The 20,317-nt window shown below is 41.6% G+C and overlaps 1 protein-coding gene across 2 annotated transcripts in view; it reads left to right on the plus strand.

Annotated features, from left to right (window-relative positions):
- Positions 1–19,258, plus strand: part of inhbaa (inhibin subunit beta Aa) — a 21,630-nt gene extending 2,372 nt beyond the window's left edge. For both annotated transcript variants that reach the window (XM_084747359.1, XM_084747360.1), the window contains one exon: positions 16,565–19,258. In XM_084747359.1, coding sequence (XP_084603485.1) covers positions 16,565–17,385 — 821 coding nt within the window. In that variant the 3' untranslated portion in view covers positions 17,386–19,258. The remainder of the gene's footprint in view (positions 1–16,564) is intronic.
- The last annotated feature ends 1,059 nt before the right edge of the window (positions 19,259–20,317 follow it).

Below are 20,317 nucleotides of genomic sequence, written 5' to 3' on the forward strand. Positions count from 1 at the left end.
TGTAGTCGTCACACCTTTAACTTTAACTTCAGGTCACTGATGGGTCAGAGACTTGTGAGGTTTTCCTGCAGACAAAGACATTGTAAAAAAAAAAAAAAAAAAAAAGTACTGCTTTTCTCATGCAGACGCCTCGTGTGTCCGGTTTTGTTTTTTTGTTGTGTTTTAACCATCAACTCCAGATTTGGCGAGATTCTCCGTCCCCGCTGACCGTTTTCCTAATCTCCTCCACCTCCGTCAGTTTTTACATTTCTTCTACTGAAAGTTGATCATCCATCTCAGTCAACAGCTGGTCAACTTTATGTCTTAAAGGGACAGTTCACCCCAAAATCCAAATGACATGTTTTTTCTCTGACCTGCAGAGCTTTTTATCCATCAGAGTTTTGGAGATATCAGCCATAAAGATGTCCGACTTCTCTGACTAGATGTCACTTCACTTACAGCTGAACATTTCAATGCTGATGTTTCTTTCCAGGAATCATGACCTGGTTACTCGAGATGATCCACACCTTGTTGCGAGTAGTTTCATGTAGGAACTACTTTCTCTCAGGTAGAAAGAAAGTAGTTGATAGATTTTCTGCAGAAAGACAGAAGTTTCTACATGAATCTTATTATCTTGAATAACTCTGACAGATTCCGACTAATACTGGATTTTTAGGGCTGACGCCAACACTGATATTAGGGAGTAAAAACAGTCTAATATTGATGTATGTGCCAATATAGAATATATAAGTAAATGCAATTTTTTTTACAATGACGCCTCAAATGTGATCATCAAATCTGATCTGATGGAATCTGATGGAAACATTAAACTCCATCAGGGCACTGAAACAGTAAACTTTAACTGCTATTTTTAATAATTTTATATAACTTAATAATTACTAAATGAAAACACAAATATTAATATACACATTATATTGAACTCGGATTAAAAAAAACAGTGATATTTTGTAATAAAAAATTCTGCAGTGTATTCTGTAAGAAAAAAGTAAATTAAGAATATCAATATCAATATCAATATCAAACAACATGCATGTCGATACTGATATAGATGTGATGAATATTGAGCTATTAAATAATCTTTGAGCAGGAAATCTTCATTAAAAGATACTCCAGCATCTGAGATTTGATAAAAGACAGGATTAAATTCACACCCATCTCAACATATTTGATGTTGTTTGTCCTGTGGGTTTGATTTGCTGTAGAAAATCAAACTTCTTCTATAAATAAAAGAAAATCATTTTAAAATGTTAGCAGTAATATAAAGTGTTTCATACTCAGGGAGATAAAACAGTGGAAAAGGTGAAACTTACATTTTCTTTGAGTTGATTTTACGAGACAATATTGCAAAAGAAGTCTGCAGTCAATTAGACACAGCAGTAGATTTAAAATCCTCCTCCTGTTGTGAAATCCCTGCACCGTTGCTCTTTCCACGGGCTCACCTGTCAGTCAGGCTGTGTGGGCGGGACTGTGACGTCTTCTTCTTCCTCCTCTGGATTTTCTGTTGATGCAGTTTGAGTTTCTGTAGGCGAGAGTCTGGAACAGCAGATGGAAAAGATTTTTATGAACTGGATCTGTGCAGACAGGCTGAGAGGAGCAGCTTTCTCTGAGGGAAAACACAGATTCTGATGCTGTTCAAAGAGTTTCTCCTCATGGATCAATGTGCTCTTAAAGGGACAGTTCAGATTCATTGAAGTGGTCGTATCAGGTACTTATCATAGTCGGTGTTTGACCACCTACAGTGGATGGCGGTCGACACGTCCCCGGTTTGGAGATGCAGCTTTGGAAGCTAACGGATGTCCTGCTGTGGACGGGGTCAGCTGCAACACATGTTTTCCACACCTAAAAAATCAATAACAGTCAAAGTTTACGCTATATTTAGAATATTTTCACCTCTTTACCTTTCTGTCAGACAGACTTTTCAAGAAACCACTGTTATATAAGACAAACATCACTCGACAAACCAGCCAAACTTTACTCAACTTGACAAAATCAGTAGTTTTAGCTCACAGAACACAGGAGTTGTTGGTCTGCCATTTAACCTCAGTAATGCCCATTTAAGCATTAGAACCATCTTAGAACCACCTTACAGGGGAGAACCTCTTTAGAATCAAGTCTAAGGAACTCCTCAAGAACATCTCAAAGTACTCCATTCAAATCTAGTCTGAATCTCAGGTCTGGTTTGGCTCAAGAAACAAAAAAACAACAACAAAATGCTTTTGTATTTTTAAAATAACTAAAGCAGAACACAGAGAGCCCACCCCAATCGTCTTTGTGGTCTCCATAGTAACGTCACCTGACTTCCTCTTTTGCTTCTGATCCCTGAAGACTCATAAAACCCACGGTCACTGGAGGACTTTTCACTTGAACGTGGTTTTTGGAAAGATGGATTATTACTGCTGTAGTTTTGTCTTGATGTATCATAAAAACAGTTTTATGTTTTATGAGCTGTGAAACGAAATGTACGAGCTAAAAAAGAGTCGGTGCTGTTTTAAAGTAAAAAAAGAGCCTGTCACTTTTCATAGGAGCTCATAAAACCTTGTTGTTTTTTCTAAGATGTAACGCAGCCCGCCGTGAGAATACTTTGCACCCAGCCAGTCCTGTGCTTTGTTAGGAATAACCGATGCATTCAGGGACCTCGGTAATTATTTTGGGCGACGGAGATGGCGAGTAGGGGAGCGGAGGGATGACTGGATTCTTGGCGGAGACGAAGTGTCAACCTCCGTTTAGCAGCTCTGACACAATACGTATCTGTCCGCCGTTTTCTATCCATCCGGCCGTTCTGTTTAAATTCCTCTCCTCCGTCGCTGTTTATCTTCCCCTCTTCTCTCCGCCTCTCCCCACACACAGAGGACAATTAGGCTAATTGAACTTAATTGAACACATCATTAGCGACATTCCACAATCCGCTTTCATCTCGCTCTAACCTCGATGTAGCCTTCCCTCCGCTGGCAGACAGAATAAACCGGTCATTGTTGGATCTATTCTGGGGGCCCGCTCTGTCTGGGGACTCAAACTAGCAACCCTGCGAAGAGCCCGGGGCCGGTTCACTGACTTCTGACAACTGAGAGGAAGCAGTGGATCTGAGCAGCTGATACAAAGACAGAATAAACTATAATTAGCATGTCTGCTTTCTTTTCTCTTACTCATTCTTCTTTTGATCTTTTTCTTGGCTTTAACCCACATTTTTTGCATTTTCTCTCTGTTTATTCTTCTCATCCTTCTCCACCTCTCAAGTTTTCTTCTCTCCTCCTCCACCTTCTCCCCTCCCCCGTCCGTCACTCTGTCATGACGTGGCTTTAGCGTGTTTATAGCGTGTTTACGGTCGCGTCCGTGCACTCGTAACGCTGTTTGAATCCCCGGCGGCTCGTTTTTAGTTGTCGTCGTCCCACCACATCGTTTGGCTCTGCTTTGATGTGTGACCGGCCGCCAAAGATGCTCTCTGTCTGAAGAGATGAATCACCCAATAGTAAACAAGTGCAGATTGTGTGCAGACCTGCCGTGATGCGCTAACACACAAACCGACGGGGGAAAAGATTTCACAGTGAAGGTGATTAGAGCATCTGTTTGTCTTCACGTGCACATTCTGAATGAATCCATTAAAAAGTACTGAGTGTGTACTGAAGCCACACACACCGTCCTGCTGCCCCAAATACTCACCACTGCACCAAATGTGGATTAATAGTCCCTAACAAAAACAATAAAGAATTAATTAACTTTTAATAAAGCCGTCAGATACAACTGTTTATAAACAGTGTCTTGCCTCAAATGTCACCGTCATGAGTTGCTTTGAAGAAAAAAATTACCTAAAGTGCTGTATAGCCATAATAAAAATTACAGCATATAATTACTTTTATTTTGCCTAAATATCAGTTGAAGTTTGGAGCTGCCCACTTCCAGTCACTTCCAATCACTTCCAATCACTTCCAATCCCAAATGTGATATAAATCGTCCCTCATTAGAACAAAGTGTTTGTCATGATACATTGAAAAATGCTCGGAGTGAAACCTCCCTCTGTTTGCCTCCTCTCTGTCTGCCGCCCGCTGTGTTGTCCCTCTGGGAGGAATCGGGGAGGACAGGAAGGCAGCGAGCGGTGGCTTCGCTAAATACAGGCGAGTTCAAACAGAGGGGGGGAGGAAACGGGGGAGAGATCGGTGGGAAAGAGACACAGAGAGGGAAAGAGGGGAGAGAATTAGAGAGAGAAGTTAACCATCTCAACCTTGGTAACTGTCCCTGAATGACTCCTCCAGACTCAACACTCCCCGCTCGTCTCTTCTTAAACCACGAAGCCTTACATTCATTACAAACTGAAGCCTTTTCACCCTGTCCCAGTATCAAACTGGTCGGACTGGGAGAGTGTGTGTGAGAGCATCTGTGAGAACGTGATGCAGGAGAGTGCTGGGAGATAACAGCTAACTGTTAAATGCTGTTAATGTGTTGTTATGTTAACAGGAAGTTGTTACCTTAACAGCAGTGATAACACTTTTCCTGCAGAGATAAAGAGACAAACAGAGATCAGATTACATGACGGGGCTGTCAGCGCTGTGGTCACGTTTTGGACCAGATTTAGGGCTGTCCCTGACTAAAGATGCCCAATCGACAAGTAGACGTTAGTCCAGACGATTAGTCAACTAGTAAAATGTAAATTTGGCTCTCATTGTTTAATACACAGAATTCCAACTTAACACTCACAGACGTTTAAACGTGGTGAACAAAGCACACTTATTAATTAACCCACTACAAACTTGCTCCTCAACTGTTTTGCGTGTCCTGGACCCGCCATGTCTTCATCGTCCCTGGTGTCAGAATCCTGGTTGGTACCACTGTAACGTTGAACCACCTCAGTACTGTATTCCCGGTCTTCAAACTGGTCTCCGTCAGTCTCAGAGGCTCAGAGGGCTACTGAGCCCAGTTCACCTTTCCTGGCTTCGATTTGGTGTTCGTTTCAGAGACGCTACCTGCCAGCGTTTTGTTTGCAAGTAGTACAAGCAAACACCAACGTTTCCCCGGTGCACTTCATGGTTAGCGACTTCTGCACCCCTGATACTTATGTCCTGGTCCTAAATAGAGTTTAAGCTTGAGTTTTATGTTTCTCCGACTAACTTGTTTGGTTAAGCGCTTACCAGGTTAATGATAAAATTATAAATCAGGTAAATTGCCACCAGCAGAAAGCATCCTGAGGGTGTGGTCAGTGCACCGTGACATCACTGGTGGGTGTGGTTACGTTTGTGTGAAACAATCGACTTGGAAACTCCTGAACTGTTGCAGCGAGTGTAAATTAAAATGCCACATTGTCACTGAACTGATTGGATCAGTCTCTTGGATCAAGTTGATTAGTTTATTAAGGATTATGACAGATTTGATTCCTGTTTGGATGTAAGCTTCATCACATGGTGTTTTATTTGTCCTGTCATGGTGGACGGTTGAGGTCTCATCTCATCTTTGCTCATCAAACTCTGCAGGCATTAAAGGTTTGGAGAGGACGTGATTTCCGTTGGCGTGTCAGAAACTCGTGTGGGAAACCTGAGCCGTGCTGAGCGGCACGGTCTCTTTGGCATTTTGGTATTTTTTGTGATGGGAACATTTGACTGTCAGGTTGGGCTGCTTATCTGCTCTCATTATAAATAAACTGGCCTGGGAAACCAGACAGACACAGAGAGCTACAAGCTGGCACTTCAGCTTCAATTTAGCTCAAAACTTTATTGTCCCGAGAGAGTAATGTGGTTTGTAGACGAGGCCTGAAAATGAAAAGCATGCCACAAAATCGCTTTATTAAAACAATGAAAACACAATAAAAACTTATGAAAACACGACAGATGCGTGCAGGAACAAAGCAGTGCAGCTGATGTCAGTCTGATGTTGAAAAGTCTGTCCCAAACTCTGTTTCCCACAGTCTGTTATTGTCTTTTAGTAGAATTTCATTGCCGGAATAATTCGACACACCACTTTCATTTGGTTCGAACAACCAAAGCACGCGACAGGGCAGCTTTGGCAAGTTAACAATGCAGACTGGGACTGTCTTAAAGATCAGACTGCTTGTCAAACTAACCAGAAAATTACTTCATTTTACTTTACTTGATTGCTTGGCAGCAGCAATAAACATTACAGAAGCCGAGAACAGCTGTGGTCGAGGCCTTTATCTCGACGTTTATTTTTCATCTGGAAATAACAAGATAATCAACCTGTTATCACAAGAAAATAACAGGTTCTTTCCTTTTATGATGTTTGTCAGAGGTCAGGACGCCACGCCAGCATGCAGAGACGACATCTTGACAGCTGTAGCAACTGAAAATGTTTGATCAGCAAGATCCCATTATTGATCAATGCATCAGACTTCAATCAAGGTCTGAAACAGGCAGATGTTGTGTCTTACCGTCAGAGGAAACGTTCGGATCAGCCCTCATTAGGGTTGCCGTCCATCCTGTTTACCGGATACAGGATTGTTCCGTATGCCGGATTGTCCCATAAGGAAAAATAAAATGCACAGTCCTTTACTGACTCAATACATGACTCACTTCGTGCCGTATGTTCGTGCACTCCCTACTCTGATCTCTACGCTACATTTCCACATGCGTGGGATAAAATTAGAGCTAAAAGAATCAAGAGTTGCGAGCACAGCCATCTCTTTTTGATGTGTCTTCCATTTTACCAGTCCAGCCTTACGGTTGTTACTGTGCGACTGGCTCGAACACGCTGTTCATTTCTGTTTCCAACTAACAGTCAACATCGTTTTTTTTAATCCATGACCGTCATCGCCATGGAACCTTAACCATGTTTACTGTAACCATGACAAAAAAGTTGTACTAACCTTGGCACAGTAGTTTAATCCAAACCAGGATCTTTCTCCAGACCTAATCAAGCCGTGTTCGTGCCCAAACCAAACCTGAGCTTAGCATCTTTACACCATAAAAGGCACATAAAAATGATGTTTTCTCGTGTTCTCGGGGTCTGGACCAACAGCATATTCTGTCATTTCAATTGTTTAACTGTTGCAGACATTGTGGAAAGTGAAAATTTAAAAAAATTTGACTCCAGATGTGACCTGTGGTCTCTGTATGTCCTCTGATCTACGGCTTCTATACAATACAAGAAAGTAATACTTACAGGAATGTTGCCATTTTTAAGAGCCAGGGTTGCATGACAGGAAAGACTCAGCTACACAAAAACTATATTACAAGTTCAGCCGTTTGCCTCAGTTTGAGCCAGTCTTTGTCTTGTCACTTCAAGGGAACTTTGCCCGGCAGAAATACACACAGTATGTAAAATATAAGTAAACATAAGTCATAAAATATCAACCATGAAAAGGAAACAAACCAAAGACGCCGAGGCACGAGACGTCAGGATGAACTCTGTTTAATTTAAGTTAAAACTTTTTTTAACTTTGTCTTCACCTCAGTTTGAACCATCTGGAGCAACTTTACGTAAATTTACATCCATTTGTGTTTATGTGTCGCGTGGCCACTAATTGTGTCTTTGCATGCAGTCTGAACACCTTCAGGCTCCGGTTTTACTTTGATCTGTATTAAACACAGATCTCAGCTGTGATTGGTTACTGTACCTGGTGGGTGTCCTCGCCTTTCCCTCGCCGTCTGTGATCCGGTCAGGCTCCATGTGAGGCGTTCACTGCCCTGGAACATGATTAGGGCTCCAACTAACGATTACTTTAATTTTCGATGAATCTGCTTATCATTTAGTCCAAAAGTAAAAACAGCCACCCTCGCTGTGTTGGTTTGCCCCGAAGACATTAAACTCACTAGCAAATAGACCACATCCTTATATTTCAGAAGCTGGAACCATCCAGGTTCACGATTCTTTTGCTTGAAAAATGTTAATCAGAATAGTTGTTGATTAATTTGCTTCCAATCTTCTAATTGATTAACCATTGCAGCTCAAAAATGATCAATTATGTAGTCTGGAAACTGTCAGAAAACAGTGATAAATGTCCTCAAGTTCCTAAAGCTCAACGTCTTCTAATGTCTCGTTTTGACCGACCAAGACTCCAGAACTCAAAGACATTCAGTTTACTGTAAGATGAGAAAAAACTGCAAATCCTCACACTGGAGAACTAACGCCCAATCACTTCCTGCTGATCAATTAATTGATCACCAAACCCTCTCTGTGTTGGGTGTAGTTTCACCATAAAGGGTGTGTACCATCTGAACACCTCCTTTGTTCATTTTCTCTCGTTCCGAATCATTTTTCTCGTCTCTTTGCTTTGATCCACCCAAAAGACAAAGTTGAAAATGATTAAAGCTTCTTCACAACTAAAGGAGGGATTTTTTTTTTTTTTTTAAGTGTGTGTTCTGGTGTGTGTAGTCGATGCAGACGAGACTTTCCCTTTTCCTCCTGGTGACGATGAGAGAGTTTGGCATTCAGGACATTCCTCTCGTCAGACGGCGAGGCTGCTTTAATGCCTCCTCACCACCTTTGTTTACCGGCTGTTTGACAGCGTTACACAGATTCAGTTTCACATTGAGTGTGTGTGTGTGTCTGTGTGTGTGTGTGTTTACTAACACAACCCCGCTGACTCACATGTGGTGCCAATAAGGCCGAGGAGCAGGGCGTCGACTCTCGGGATCTGCAGCAGATTTCTGTCCCACGCAGGCGAGGCTGAGCCTGACAGTCCTTACTGAGGGTTTTAACGCCCACGTAAAGTTTCCCCTGAATTCCATTAACGCTGTCACTGCTTACATCATCATTTAAACACTTTAGTCCAATGATTTTAGAGGAACACGCCAACATTTCAGGAGTTTAGAGGAGTCATGTGACTAAAGGTTTCACCATGAACCAGAACACATCAGTTTATCATGTAAAAGTAGCCGTCATTTAGTCATTAAATCCAGAACCCACGACCCCGCCAGTCACCGGCTGCATGCTGTGTGTGAGTGTGTGTGTGTGTGTGTGTGTGTGTGTGTGTGTGAGTGTGTGTGTGTTGGGGGGCTGGGGAGGAGGTAGAAGTGTGACCCAGCCCGCTGATCCCTCCTAATGTAAACTAAAAAGACAGAAGAAAGGGCAGACTGTGAGCCTTTTAATGGTAAAGAGGAAAAAAAGAAAGATCCCAAACCTCTGGCACACTGTAAAAAAATATTTCCATCAAGTCAAGATCGATGTGTTTCATGCTATACATCAACTATACAGCAGTATCTCATCTAACAACAAAAAGACAAAAAAAAAGTCATTTTGTAGATATTCTCTGTAGTTTGTATTTTCCTGGAAATTATTTAAAAGTGTCTCATCCTGCTCTCAGGGACGTACAGTCAATTTGAGTCCAATTAAACATCGTCTTTGTGAAAAAAAACAAACTTCTTGCTGACTTGCTGAGAATGAACTGTGTTAACATTAGTCGATTCAGGAAATTAATTGATTCATGATTCAAACTTTTTATTCTTTGGACTTGGAGAAAGGTACTTTCAAGACAACAGGCTCAAGTCCAAGTGAAGTCGTGACTCGCTTTGGGCTAAATTTGGTTTTCGATGGTCTAAACTTGGGTTTTGATGGTCTGAACCTGAGTTTTTAAGTCAAAAGGCTCAAGTCCAAAAGAAATCACAAGTAATTGTTGTTAAATCCAAGTCAAGTTGTAACAAGTCAAGTTCCACACCTCTGGTAGAGTCTGGCTTTAATTTGAAGGCTTAAAATCAAACTGTCGCTCTTTTTCTACAGTGTAAATGCAGAAGCAGAAAGATGGAGAGTCTTTGATCTGTTTTAATGTAAACCTGACAGACAGAGAGCAGATCGAGCGCTAGATTAAAGTTCCCATTAAGCAGACAGAGAGCAGCGTTTGGACAGGAAGTCCTCGCACGCTGATCTGTCACATCTGTCAGATACACCCTACTGTACCTACTGCTCGTCCTCCTCGTGCTTGTCCTCTGATTCATCTCCACCATGTCTTCACAGCATGGAGGACAGAGACAGAAACAGCTGTGCAAACTGAAATCCTTTCTCTTTCTGTCTTTCTTTCTTTCTTCTGTAACTCTTTGAACAGTTGTTGCAGATAGTTGAGGGATAAAGTCAAAGAAAAGCTGAAAATAGAAACAACACTCAGCAGCAGGTTCAGAGGAAGAAAAGTTCAACTCTGACACACAAACACACTCAGCCAATACACAAACAAAGACACATTTACACAAACAGCTGAAGGACACATATACAAACCTGCACACACACACACACACACACACACACACACACACACACACACACACACACACACACACACACACAGGTTTGCTCAGCCTGTTGAACGCTGCTCATCCATTGAAGGAGGGATTATGATGGACAATGGAGAAGACACACACACAGGGAGACAGTGTGTGTTTGGACAGATGCGTACTGTGTGTGTGTGTGTGTGTGTGTGTGTGTGTGTGTGTGTGTGTGTGTGTGTGTGTGTGTGTTGGTCATTGTCACAGTCTCAGTAAACACATGGAACAGAGGATCAGGGTGTGTTCACTCACCGATGTCAACAGTTAAATCCAGAATTAGCAGCCTCTAAAAGGCCTCTTCCTCCTCTTCCTCCTCTTCCTCTTCCTCCTCCTCCTCCTCCCAGAATGACGCGGTGTGTTCAGGTGCTCCTCGACAACCTGCAAACTCAGAAAAAGCTTTAACTTGAACAATGTTGAATGTGTCACTGCTGTAGGTAACTTACAGGTGAAGTAATGTCTGGTCAGTTTATTACTTTACAAGTTCAACAGCTGACTGTCACGCAGTGCATCATGGGATACTGAGGCCTAAAGAGGGCTGCATCCTAACTTACTTTTGAAATGTTCTGACGATTTTTCGCCTAAATTGGAACCTTGGTTTAACTGCCAGCTTTGCAAAGTGGGGCCCAAAACTTTAGGGGCCTCAAAGGACCCTGATATTTTTTCAGTGGGATTCTGTAGGAAATGCCTCTTGAGCCTCTGCACTGTTTGTATGTGTGTGTGTGTGTGTGTGTGTGTGTGTGTGTGTGTGTGTGTGTGTGTGTTTGGAGGGGATTACAGAGGATTTAATAAGATGTATCATAAACCAACTGTCCTTTTAACAACATAGCGATCAGTGTTTGTGTCACATGTTGGCAGGATCTGTTGTTTAGCTTTGTTAGCTGCTTCTGAGAGGCTTCGTCTGATAAATCAAATCAAAGTCATAATACGCCCCAGGGGCTGATGGGAGAGTTAGGATGTGTTTGGATGCTGTTGTTGATGATGATGATGATGATGATGATGGTGAGAGTCGAGTTTTCTCTGTACGAATCGTCACAGTGAGAACTGAGAGGCGAGTCGCTGCAGCGACATCATGTCACTGATGACTGGACGATGTTCAGGTGTCCAGAGCGGACAGTCTTTGGTCAAACTGGGTTTTTAATGATCTAAACTGAGCTTTGGTGGACTATACAGGGTTTTTATTGTCTAAACTTTTCTTTTCTGATGGCCAAAAATAGATTTTGATGGGCTAAGACGGGGTTTTGATGGTCTGAACTGAGTTTTCATCACCAAAAATGTAGTTTTGTTTAACTAGATTTGAGTTTTGGGGGTCTAAACTTTTTTAAGTCTTGATGATTTAGACTTGGATTCTGATGGTCTGAACATGGGTTTTGATGGGATACATCAGGTTGGCATGGAATCAGTTTGTATTATGAAAATTTAAATTTAAATTCATTGACACGCCTTCGAGAGTCTCCTGTCAGAACTGATTCTCCTCAGTAAAGTCAGAGGAAAACACTGAGCTGAGGTTTTCTGCAGAACAACTGTGTGTGTTTCAGTTTTCCTCCCTCACTGCTGTTCTGTCCAAACAGACACTGCATGACAAACTGTGCCCACAGCACACACACACACACACACACACACACACACAGAGAGAGAGAGAGAGAGAGAGAGAGAGAGAGAGAGTCAGGCGGAGCAGACGGGGGCCAGAAATCAGGTTTTATGAGTTGTTGAGACATCAGTTTGTAAAGATCAGTCTTGTGTAAATGGAGGGGGATTACAGAGAGAGAGAGACACAGACAGTGAGTGGAGGAGAGAGAGAGAGAGAGATGAGCTGTGAGGAGAAGACTTGCAGAGGTCGGACAGACTCCAGGAAACACAAACTTCTTGTCTCTGAGTGTCAACGAGCTGCTGGATCTTGTTATTTCTTACTTGCTCTACTGAGTTTTTACATTAAGAGAGCCAACAGTTTGTGTGTGTTCATTCTGAACATAACTAAAACTGCACAAGTTTTAAAATCTTTCAATTTATTTAAAATTTAAATCTGCATCTGGATCTGCTTCAGACAGATTGTTCTAATGCAAGTGGACCAGATGATGAGATAATACAGAAACTGTTCAAAAAACTCCATTAACTTTAACTTGAACTTTAGTGAAACGCGGTTTTCATGAGTGAAACTTAGTTTTGATCGTCTAATCTGGGTTTTCATGGTCTAAAATAAAGGATTTCAAAGGTCTAAACTTGGTCTCTAATTGTCAAAACTGTGCTTTGATGGGCTGAACTTAGTTTTTTATGTTCTAAACATAGTTTTTGATCATCTAAACTGGATGTTGATGGTCTAAACTTGGTCTTCGATTGTCAAAACTGTGTTTTGTTTTGCTAAATCTGTTTTTTGACAGTCTAAACTGGGATTTGGGGTTCTGGACTGTTCAGTTTGTTAGTTTGAGCTCATCCCGAGTTGTTGTTGCATTCAAGGAGCCTCCGCCGTCTGAGTGGTAAACAGTGTTGAGTTTATTGAGCAGTAAAAGCCTCCTGAGAGCTGTAGCTGTCGAATACTAACAAAATAATCACTTTATCTCACATGTTGCAGTCGAGTGCAGCAGGAGAAACGAAATGTTTAACATGTTTCAGTTTCTCAGCCAGAAAAAAATGACAGTGAAAGAATCTTCTGGCTGCTCGTGATGCATTCACTGTCTTGGATTAGTATCATTAACTTCTTTTTGTGGCTCTGCGGCTTGATTTTAATACCTGACACAGTTCAGACAGGGTCAATGTCATTTTTCGGCGTTCCTGCAGACGGAGGCGAACATGCGGCTGTAAATCACACACATGTAACAGACGTCTGTTCACAGCTCGTCTGTCATTACAGCCGTAATAACAGAACTGACTTCTATCTGACTGCACTCACTGTCACAGCTGCTACTTTGTGCTGCTAACATGCTATTAGGATTTCCTCTGCTGCTGACTGTGAGGAACCTTTTAACATTTGGTTCTCTTCAGGAAGTCCTTCTGAGGCTCTGAGCTCCACTTTAAAACTTAATGCAGTGGTTATATAGTAATAAAAATCTAAATATTAGCACATGGCCGCGCTCTTTGAGGTAAATCCCATCAGAACAGATTCTTCCTGACACTGATGGTATTTTCTTGGCTCTTTCTTTTGCTCGTCTTTCTCCGTGTTTGCAGCTGTATCACTGCTGTGCTTCAACCACAAATCAGTTTTCTTGATTTTCATCTTCTGATTGTTTGTTGCTTCCATCTTCTGTGATTTGGTTTCCAATTCTCTGCAGTTAAAGATTTGCATTGGAAATAGGAATATTGAATATTAAACGTGGTCTAATCACACTTACATTTTTATTGAACGTATTGTATAATTCTTTTAGAGATCATGCATGGCTGATATTTTTCTAATTAACATTTGACATCCTGGATTTGGAGGCTAATCCCTATAAACAAAAATCTGCATGGAAGTGGAGATAATTTTTTAAAAAGGCTAAATGATTGTAGGACACTTAGTTCTGAAATTCCATCTCAGCCAATCCGTTCAGTCTTTTTTGCTCTCCAAGACTGTCAACCTGCAAAGTTTTGAACTTTAAGTTTAGAAATACATTTTAAAAAGATAGACTTTTCTTCTGCAGATAAACTTAAATCTTTCAGTTTTAGAAACTCAGTGAGCTGCAAACCTGATTTTTCTTGAAATTAAATAGTTTTAATTGAAAATATTAAAACTTTAACATTTAGTTTCACTTCAATGAATTTACTCAATATTTTTAAATACAATGTTTTGAGTTTCTAAAATTCAAAACTTAAAGTTTATCTAAAGAAGAAAAGTAAATTATCTCAGCAAAAGATCAGTACCTGGTAAAACTTTTTTTAAATTTTGGAATTTGAGTTCAGAGCTCAAAAATCTATGGCAGTCTGTTGCCTTCACATGTTGACTTAACGTTTGTTGTTTTTACAGTGCAGCGATCGGTCGACTTTGCTTGAATTGTTGTGATTACAGCATCACAGCTTCCTGGAGGGACCAAATAAACCAGAGTGTGTGTTGAAGGTGATGAAGGAACGTGTCAGCCAGTGACGCAGTGATGTGATTTTAATAGTTTTTGTACAACAAAGGAGCTCTGTGCCACAGAGGAACATGAAGTAAAAACCAAATTGTGAGCAGCCTGATCTTGTATATTCGCAGCACTATGAACAGATTGGTTTCTGTCTTTGTTTTAAAGCTGCAGGAGTCGAAAACAAAGACTCTTCTTGTTCCAGCAGCTTGAATCAACATCACAAACACTATTCTAAGAAACAATGAATGAACCAACGGGGCTTTTATTTTTTAACCTCACTGAAGTGATTGTGATGTAAGCGAGATAATCGCCTCCGAATTGTCGGTTAAACGGCGTTAATGGACTCGCTAAAGTGCCGACCGCCTCCACACACGCGCGCACACGCAGAGACAGGCCGCCCATTCACACCGTTTAACAGAGCATCACTGCTGCTGACATTCATAAACTCCCCAAATCGTGACTTTGATTTTCTGTATGGACACCCACGAGCGAGAGACAGAGAGAGAGAGAGAGAGAGGGAGAGAGAGAGAGAGAGAGAGAGAGAGAGACAGAGAGAGAGAGACAGAGAGGAAAAGGTGATGCAGAGATGTTATGTAACGGCGGTGGATGGTAATTGGGTCTTCAAACCAGTGATTAGCTCGCTGTCTGGCCTGGAGGTTTCGAGGAAATGTAAAATACAGGTCTGGACGTGTGTGTGTGTGTGTGTGTGTGTGTGTGTGTGTGTGTGTGTGTGTGTGTGTGTGCACGGTGAGGACACAAATTAAGACGAGATAAGAACAAAACAAGAGTTAAAAGCCTGTTCAAACATCAGCCGTCACACTAATATACAATATGATGAAGTGATGGTATTTGTGTGTACTAATATCCAGATGTAATATAATATGGAACATTGGTTTTCAAGCCTGGGTCAGGGGACTTTCAGGGGCCTTTGAATGGGTTTTATGGGGTCTCCAGCAAAAGGAGGAACAGAATATTTTAAATTTTATCACATTTTTTTCTTAAAGTTCGAAGAAAAACTGCCGAAATAGGTTTGGATTGTCCTACATTTTGAGTTTCAAGTCCTGAACAAGTTGTGATGTAACACTTAGTGTTCTGCCTCATTGATTTACAAAGTTAGCTGTTAGGCTAACGTTAGCTAAGCATCATGATCTGCACACACCAGCGGCTTCGACTCGCACAAAATCAAAAAGACAAACTTGTTCAACCTTCCAGATCAAACTTTGTTCTTCAAACACACTCAACTTCTGTCCGGCTGACTCGCAGCTTTTAAACTTTTCCAGAATTCACAGTGAGGAAACAGAACTGACAGACGTTCTGCTGTAAGTTCAGTCACTGTGAGCTCCTGGTGGGAAACATTAGCTGCTTTAAACGCTCCAAAACCTCCGACCACCGCTGCTGAGTCAGCAGGAAGACTCCAATCTGTGTGTGTGTGTGTGTGTGTGTGTGTGTGTGTGTGAGAAAGATTGAATTCAGTTCAGTTAAGACTGAACTCACTCATCAACTCAAGTGAGGCATTCAGGGTCCTCATTCACATGTAGGAGAGGAGGAAATCCACAGTTCATCCATGTCTGTGAAACTGCTTTAAAGTGTGTGTGTGTGTGTGTGTGTGTGTGTGTGTGTGTAACATGGTCTGGTTAGTTTCATCATTCAGCTAACTGCTGACTCAGCACAGTTGCTATGGTTACCTGCAATTTACTGTAATACACCGTCAACTGTGATTTAGTTGACCTCAAAATATGTTTTAGCCAATCAGAGACCAGAGTTTTCTACCGACTCGTATATGTAGACGCCACATTGGCCTTCAGATCGAACATCAACGTTACTGCCATTTTGATTCGGTCAAGACTGACCCGTAGACACGTGTAAGACAAAACGTAGAAAAAACTGCTTTTTCCCACGGTCACATGTATGTGTCCATAGGTCAGTCTGGACTGAACCAAAGTGGCAGCAGCACGGATGAATCCCAGCAGCTGAAGTGTCTGTATACGTGTCTGTGATGCTCACTGACTCAGTGCACTGTAATATATATATATATATATATGTTTCTGATATTTAAGATTTTTGAGTTTTGCGTTTTAGAAACTGAAGCTGTGAACCTGATCTGTCATTGATGCCTGAAAATTAAATGGTTTTAATTGAAAATACAACAATTTTAAAACTCAAAGATTTAATTTTATCCAAAGAAGAAAAGTAAATTATCTCAACTACAGTTTAGTAGTTGGTGAAACAGGCTCTGAACTCAAACATCTATTGCAGGACATTGCCTTGTTTTCTCAACATTTTTGTTTTTACAGCGTGGACGTTGTCCTAACCTTCTGTCTCTCTGTCTGTGTGTCTCAGGTGAGTCTCAGGGGACGGTGAACTTTGTCCTGTCTAAAGAAGGCGGCGATCTGTCTCTGGTGGAGCAGGCCAACGTCTGGCTCTTCCTCCGTTTGGCGAAGACCAATCGCAGCCGAGCCAAAGTCACCATCCGCCTCTTCCAGCAGCGCCGGCTTTCCAGCGGACACCAGTCTTTGCCACAGGACGACCTCCTCTTGGCGGAGAAAACTGTGGACACCCGTCGCAGCGGGTGGCACACCTTTCCGGTATCGGCGGCGGTGCAGGCGCTGCTGGAGAGCACCGAGAGCACGACGCTGAGCCTCAAGGTGTCCTGCCCGCTCTGCGCCGATGCTGGCGCGACGCTCGTCCTGGTGTCCGGCGGCTCAGAGACATCACAGCGCACCAACCAGCGGGAACAATCCCACCGGCCCTTCCTCATGGCCGTGGTGCGCCAGGAGGACGGCGGCGATTCGCGGCGGCGCAGGAAGCGTGGACTGGAGTGTGACGGGAAGGTCCGCGTCTGCTGCAAACGGCAGTTCTACGTCAACTTCAAAGACATCGGCTGGAATGACTGGATAATCGCGCCACCCGGTTACCACGCCAACTACTGCGAGGGGGAGTGCCCGTCCCATGTGGCGAGCATCACCGGGTCCACGTTGTCCTTCCACTCTACCGTCATCAGCCACTACCGCATGAGGGGCTACAGCCCCTTCCAGAACCTACGGTCGTGCTGCGTCCCCACCCGGCTACGAGCCATGTCCATGCTCTACTACAACGAGGAGCAAAAGATCATCAAGAAGGACATCCAGAACATGATCGTGGAGGAGTGCGGCTGCTCGTAAACCGCATCGCTCCGAAACAAACTGGACTGGAGAGGAGCGGAGAGGAGGAGGACCTCTGAACCAGAGAGAGGAGGAGACTGGGAAGAGATGGGGGGAGGAAGAGAAAGACGATCAGCGGCTGCGTCTCGTTGTTCTTCGGCTCCTCCCTCCGTCGCTCCCTCACTCGGGGTCGCTCTCTGGGAACAAAAACTCTCCTCCGTCCTCGACCGGCAGAACTCAGAAAGAGTCTCGACGGCACTTTCAGAACAAAAGAAAAGAAAAAAAGATAGAAAAAAAGAATATCTAATATATTTTTGTTACAAGAGGAGGGAGCGAGGCTTATTTATGTGGCTGAGACGTTCAAGCACCACTCGACCTGTCAGATCTCGGAGAGACGAGGTGCCTGAAAAACTACTAACAAAAAAAATCTCAAAACTATGCAACTTGTTTCACGTATTCTGAACTTATTGTATTTTACTTTGTCTCATTTTTTTGTTTCCCAACTGTTTACTTTTTTCAAAACGTACGAGGAAGAAAGACGAAGACTCTTTTGTATTTTTTTTTTGGAAGTATAAATTTGTGGTGTGTGTGTGTGTGTGTGTGTGTGTGTTTGTCCATTAAAGTGTGCATATGTGCAAGTTTGTGTATTTGTGTGTGTGTGTGTGTGTGTGTGTGTGTGTGTGTGTGTGTGTGTGTTGAGAGATACTTGAAAGAAACAAGTTGGCCGGCTGCTGGAACCAAACACTTCTTTATGTTACCATGGTTACCATGTTGATGTTATAATTATTATTGTCAGTAAGTATATTAATAATATTATTGTTATTGTTGTTAATAATATTTTGTTTGGCTGCATTTGTGTTATTATGTTTGTTTTGTTAAAGAAACGTTACAAACGTTTTTTTGTTTTTTGCACTATAGCGACACTCAGCTCAGATTAGCCAGAAAAAAAAAAAGAAAAAAAAAAAAAAAGAGCGTTAGAGAGAAAGAAAAGAGGACAGACCGGAGCTTCCTGCTCAGGTTGGACTCCAGGTGACGGATTCAAAGACTGAATTTTTCATTTCCAAAAGTACTCCGAGGCCGGAGATATACGTGCTTTTAACTACGTGTTCACAAATGCATCATCTGTTTGGAGCGACGGTTGTGTACGTCCTCACAAATGACTACAACTGTGTCTCCGGCCAACATGTTTAAGTTTATTACGGCTGTAGCCACGAGCCATGAGTGTAAATTACAGCCACGAAGACTCAAAAATCAAGTCTATAAAATTATTGAACTACACTATTTGTTTTTTTTTAAATGTGTCTACTATTTAATTGAATTGTAATGCGCATTTTATTTCCAACATGAAGGTCTAAGAGTGCCAGAAATAAAAATCTGATTAGCAGAAATGTTGCTTATCTTTTTATTTATTTATTTATTTTAAAGTATTTCATTCCAAGTCTAAAAATACTATCGTCAGCCCCACCAAAAACACGGAGGACTTGATCTCACTGGATGCTAAAGTCCTGCTTCAAATCCGTTTTGAAATCTTCTCCAAAAGTCACACTAAAAGTTAGAAAATTAGCTAAAGAGAGCTAAAGAACTTTGTTGGAGGTTTTCCCCTTCACTTCAATGGAGTGCTGCAAAAAAAAAAAAAAAAAAAAAATCCTAAAACCCAAAAAGGAGTTAGCATATTAGCATCTCTGGTCTCCTTGTCTGGAAGTTGGTGGGTTTTATATGAAATGTCTGTGGTTTAAACGTCAGCTTGTTACTTCTGCTGATTCCACCTGCGCTTCAAAAATCATAAAAGTGGTGTTCATTTGTGGAGATTATCTTGCTGAATAAAACATGTCAGTGTCACAAACTTTTGTTTTTCTGCACTGATCCAAAATCCAACAAAAAAAAGTCCATTGTTGTTGTTTGTTTGTTTTTTGGAGGGAACCAGAGCGATGCTAACTTCAGAGTTAGCCTACAGAAACACTTCCTCCCTGCAGCACTCCATGCAGTTGCAGTTTTCTGACGGTTCGTGGCCGTTGAGAAGTTTAGAAAGACCTCTGACCGAATAAGTCGACAGCTAACATGTTGATGATATGTAGCAACCCTAGCTGGTCAGTTAGCTCCAGATGCTAGCTATTATAGATGAAACATTTCATGTCTGTATGAAGCTAAATGTTTAAACCATTAAAAAATAAACTTGTATTTCATTGAATCATGAATGAGACCCAGAGCACTAATGAATAAAATAACTGTTTCCCTGGAAACCACCATCAGGAACTTCCTGTCTGTCCAATCAGATGCTATGAGGACTTTTGCTAAAGTGGAGAATAAAAAGCACTTGGATGAAGAAAAATGTAGATTTGGCTCATAATTAAAATTCTAAACTTACTTTTCTGGGATAGACCTTTCAAGCTAGGACACAAAAATTAAACAAGACGTCTCAACTCCCATGAGCGGCAGTTTAGCGGTGGCCATCTTACGTCCTTTCTGTTAGCTTAAAGTAGCAGCTAGCCAAATGCTAGCCCCACTAGTCTCCGAGAACCACAACAAAGAGAATAAAATCAGATTTAAAGCACAAGAACAAACATCTTAAAACAACTTTTATATTTACTTTGTCTCTGGATGTTTACATGTTAGCATGTTAGCTTGCTAACTGAAGGTGATTAGCATTAGCATGCTACAAACATACGACTTTACCCTTTTATTTCGTCATTAAATCAAGATTTAGAAATTATTCTACATTCATTCACAGAAGTTCTTTTAATTTTTGTGGATGTTTTTTAAATTTGTTATGAATGTGACACTTTATTTAAAATGTTTGTCAAAGAATCTCCAAAAAGAACTTGCACTTTGGGAAAATGTATGTTTTCACATGAATAAACATGATATAAACCCCTTAAAAAATCCTGAAGCTGTGGCATTTTAAACTGTATTTAATGGAGAAATTGATAATTGAATATGTGATTAAAGTATTTTG

Source organism: Lutjanus erythropterus, chromosome 21 (assembly GCF_056507025.1).
Source record: "Lutjanus erythropterus isolate fLutEry1 chromosome 21, fLutEry1.hap2, whole genome shotgun sequence".
Taxonomy (NCBI): domain Eukaryota; kingdom Metazoa; phylum Chordata; class Actinopteri; order Lutjaniformes; family Lutjanidae; genus Lutjanus; species Lutjanus erythropterus.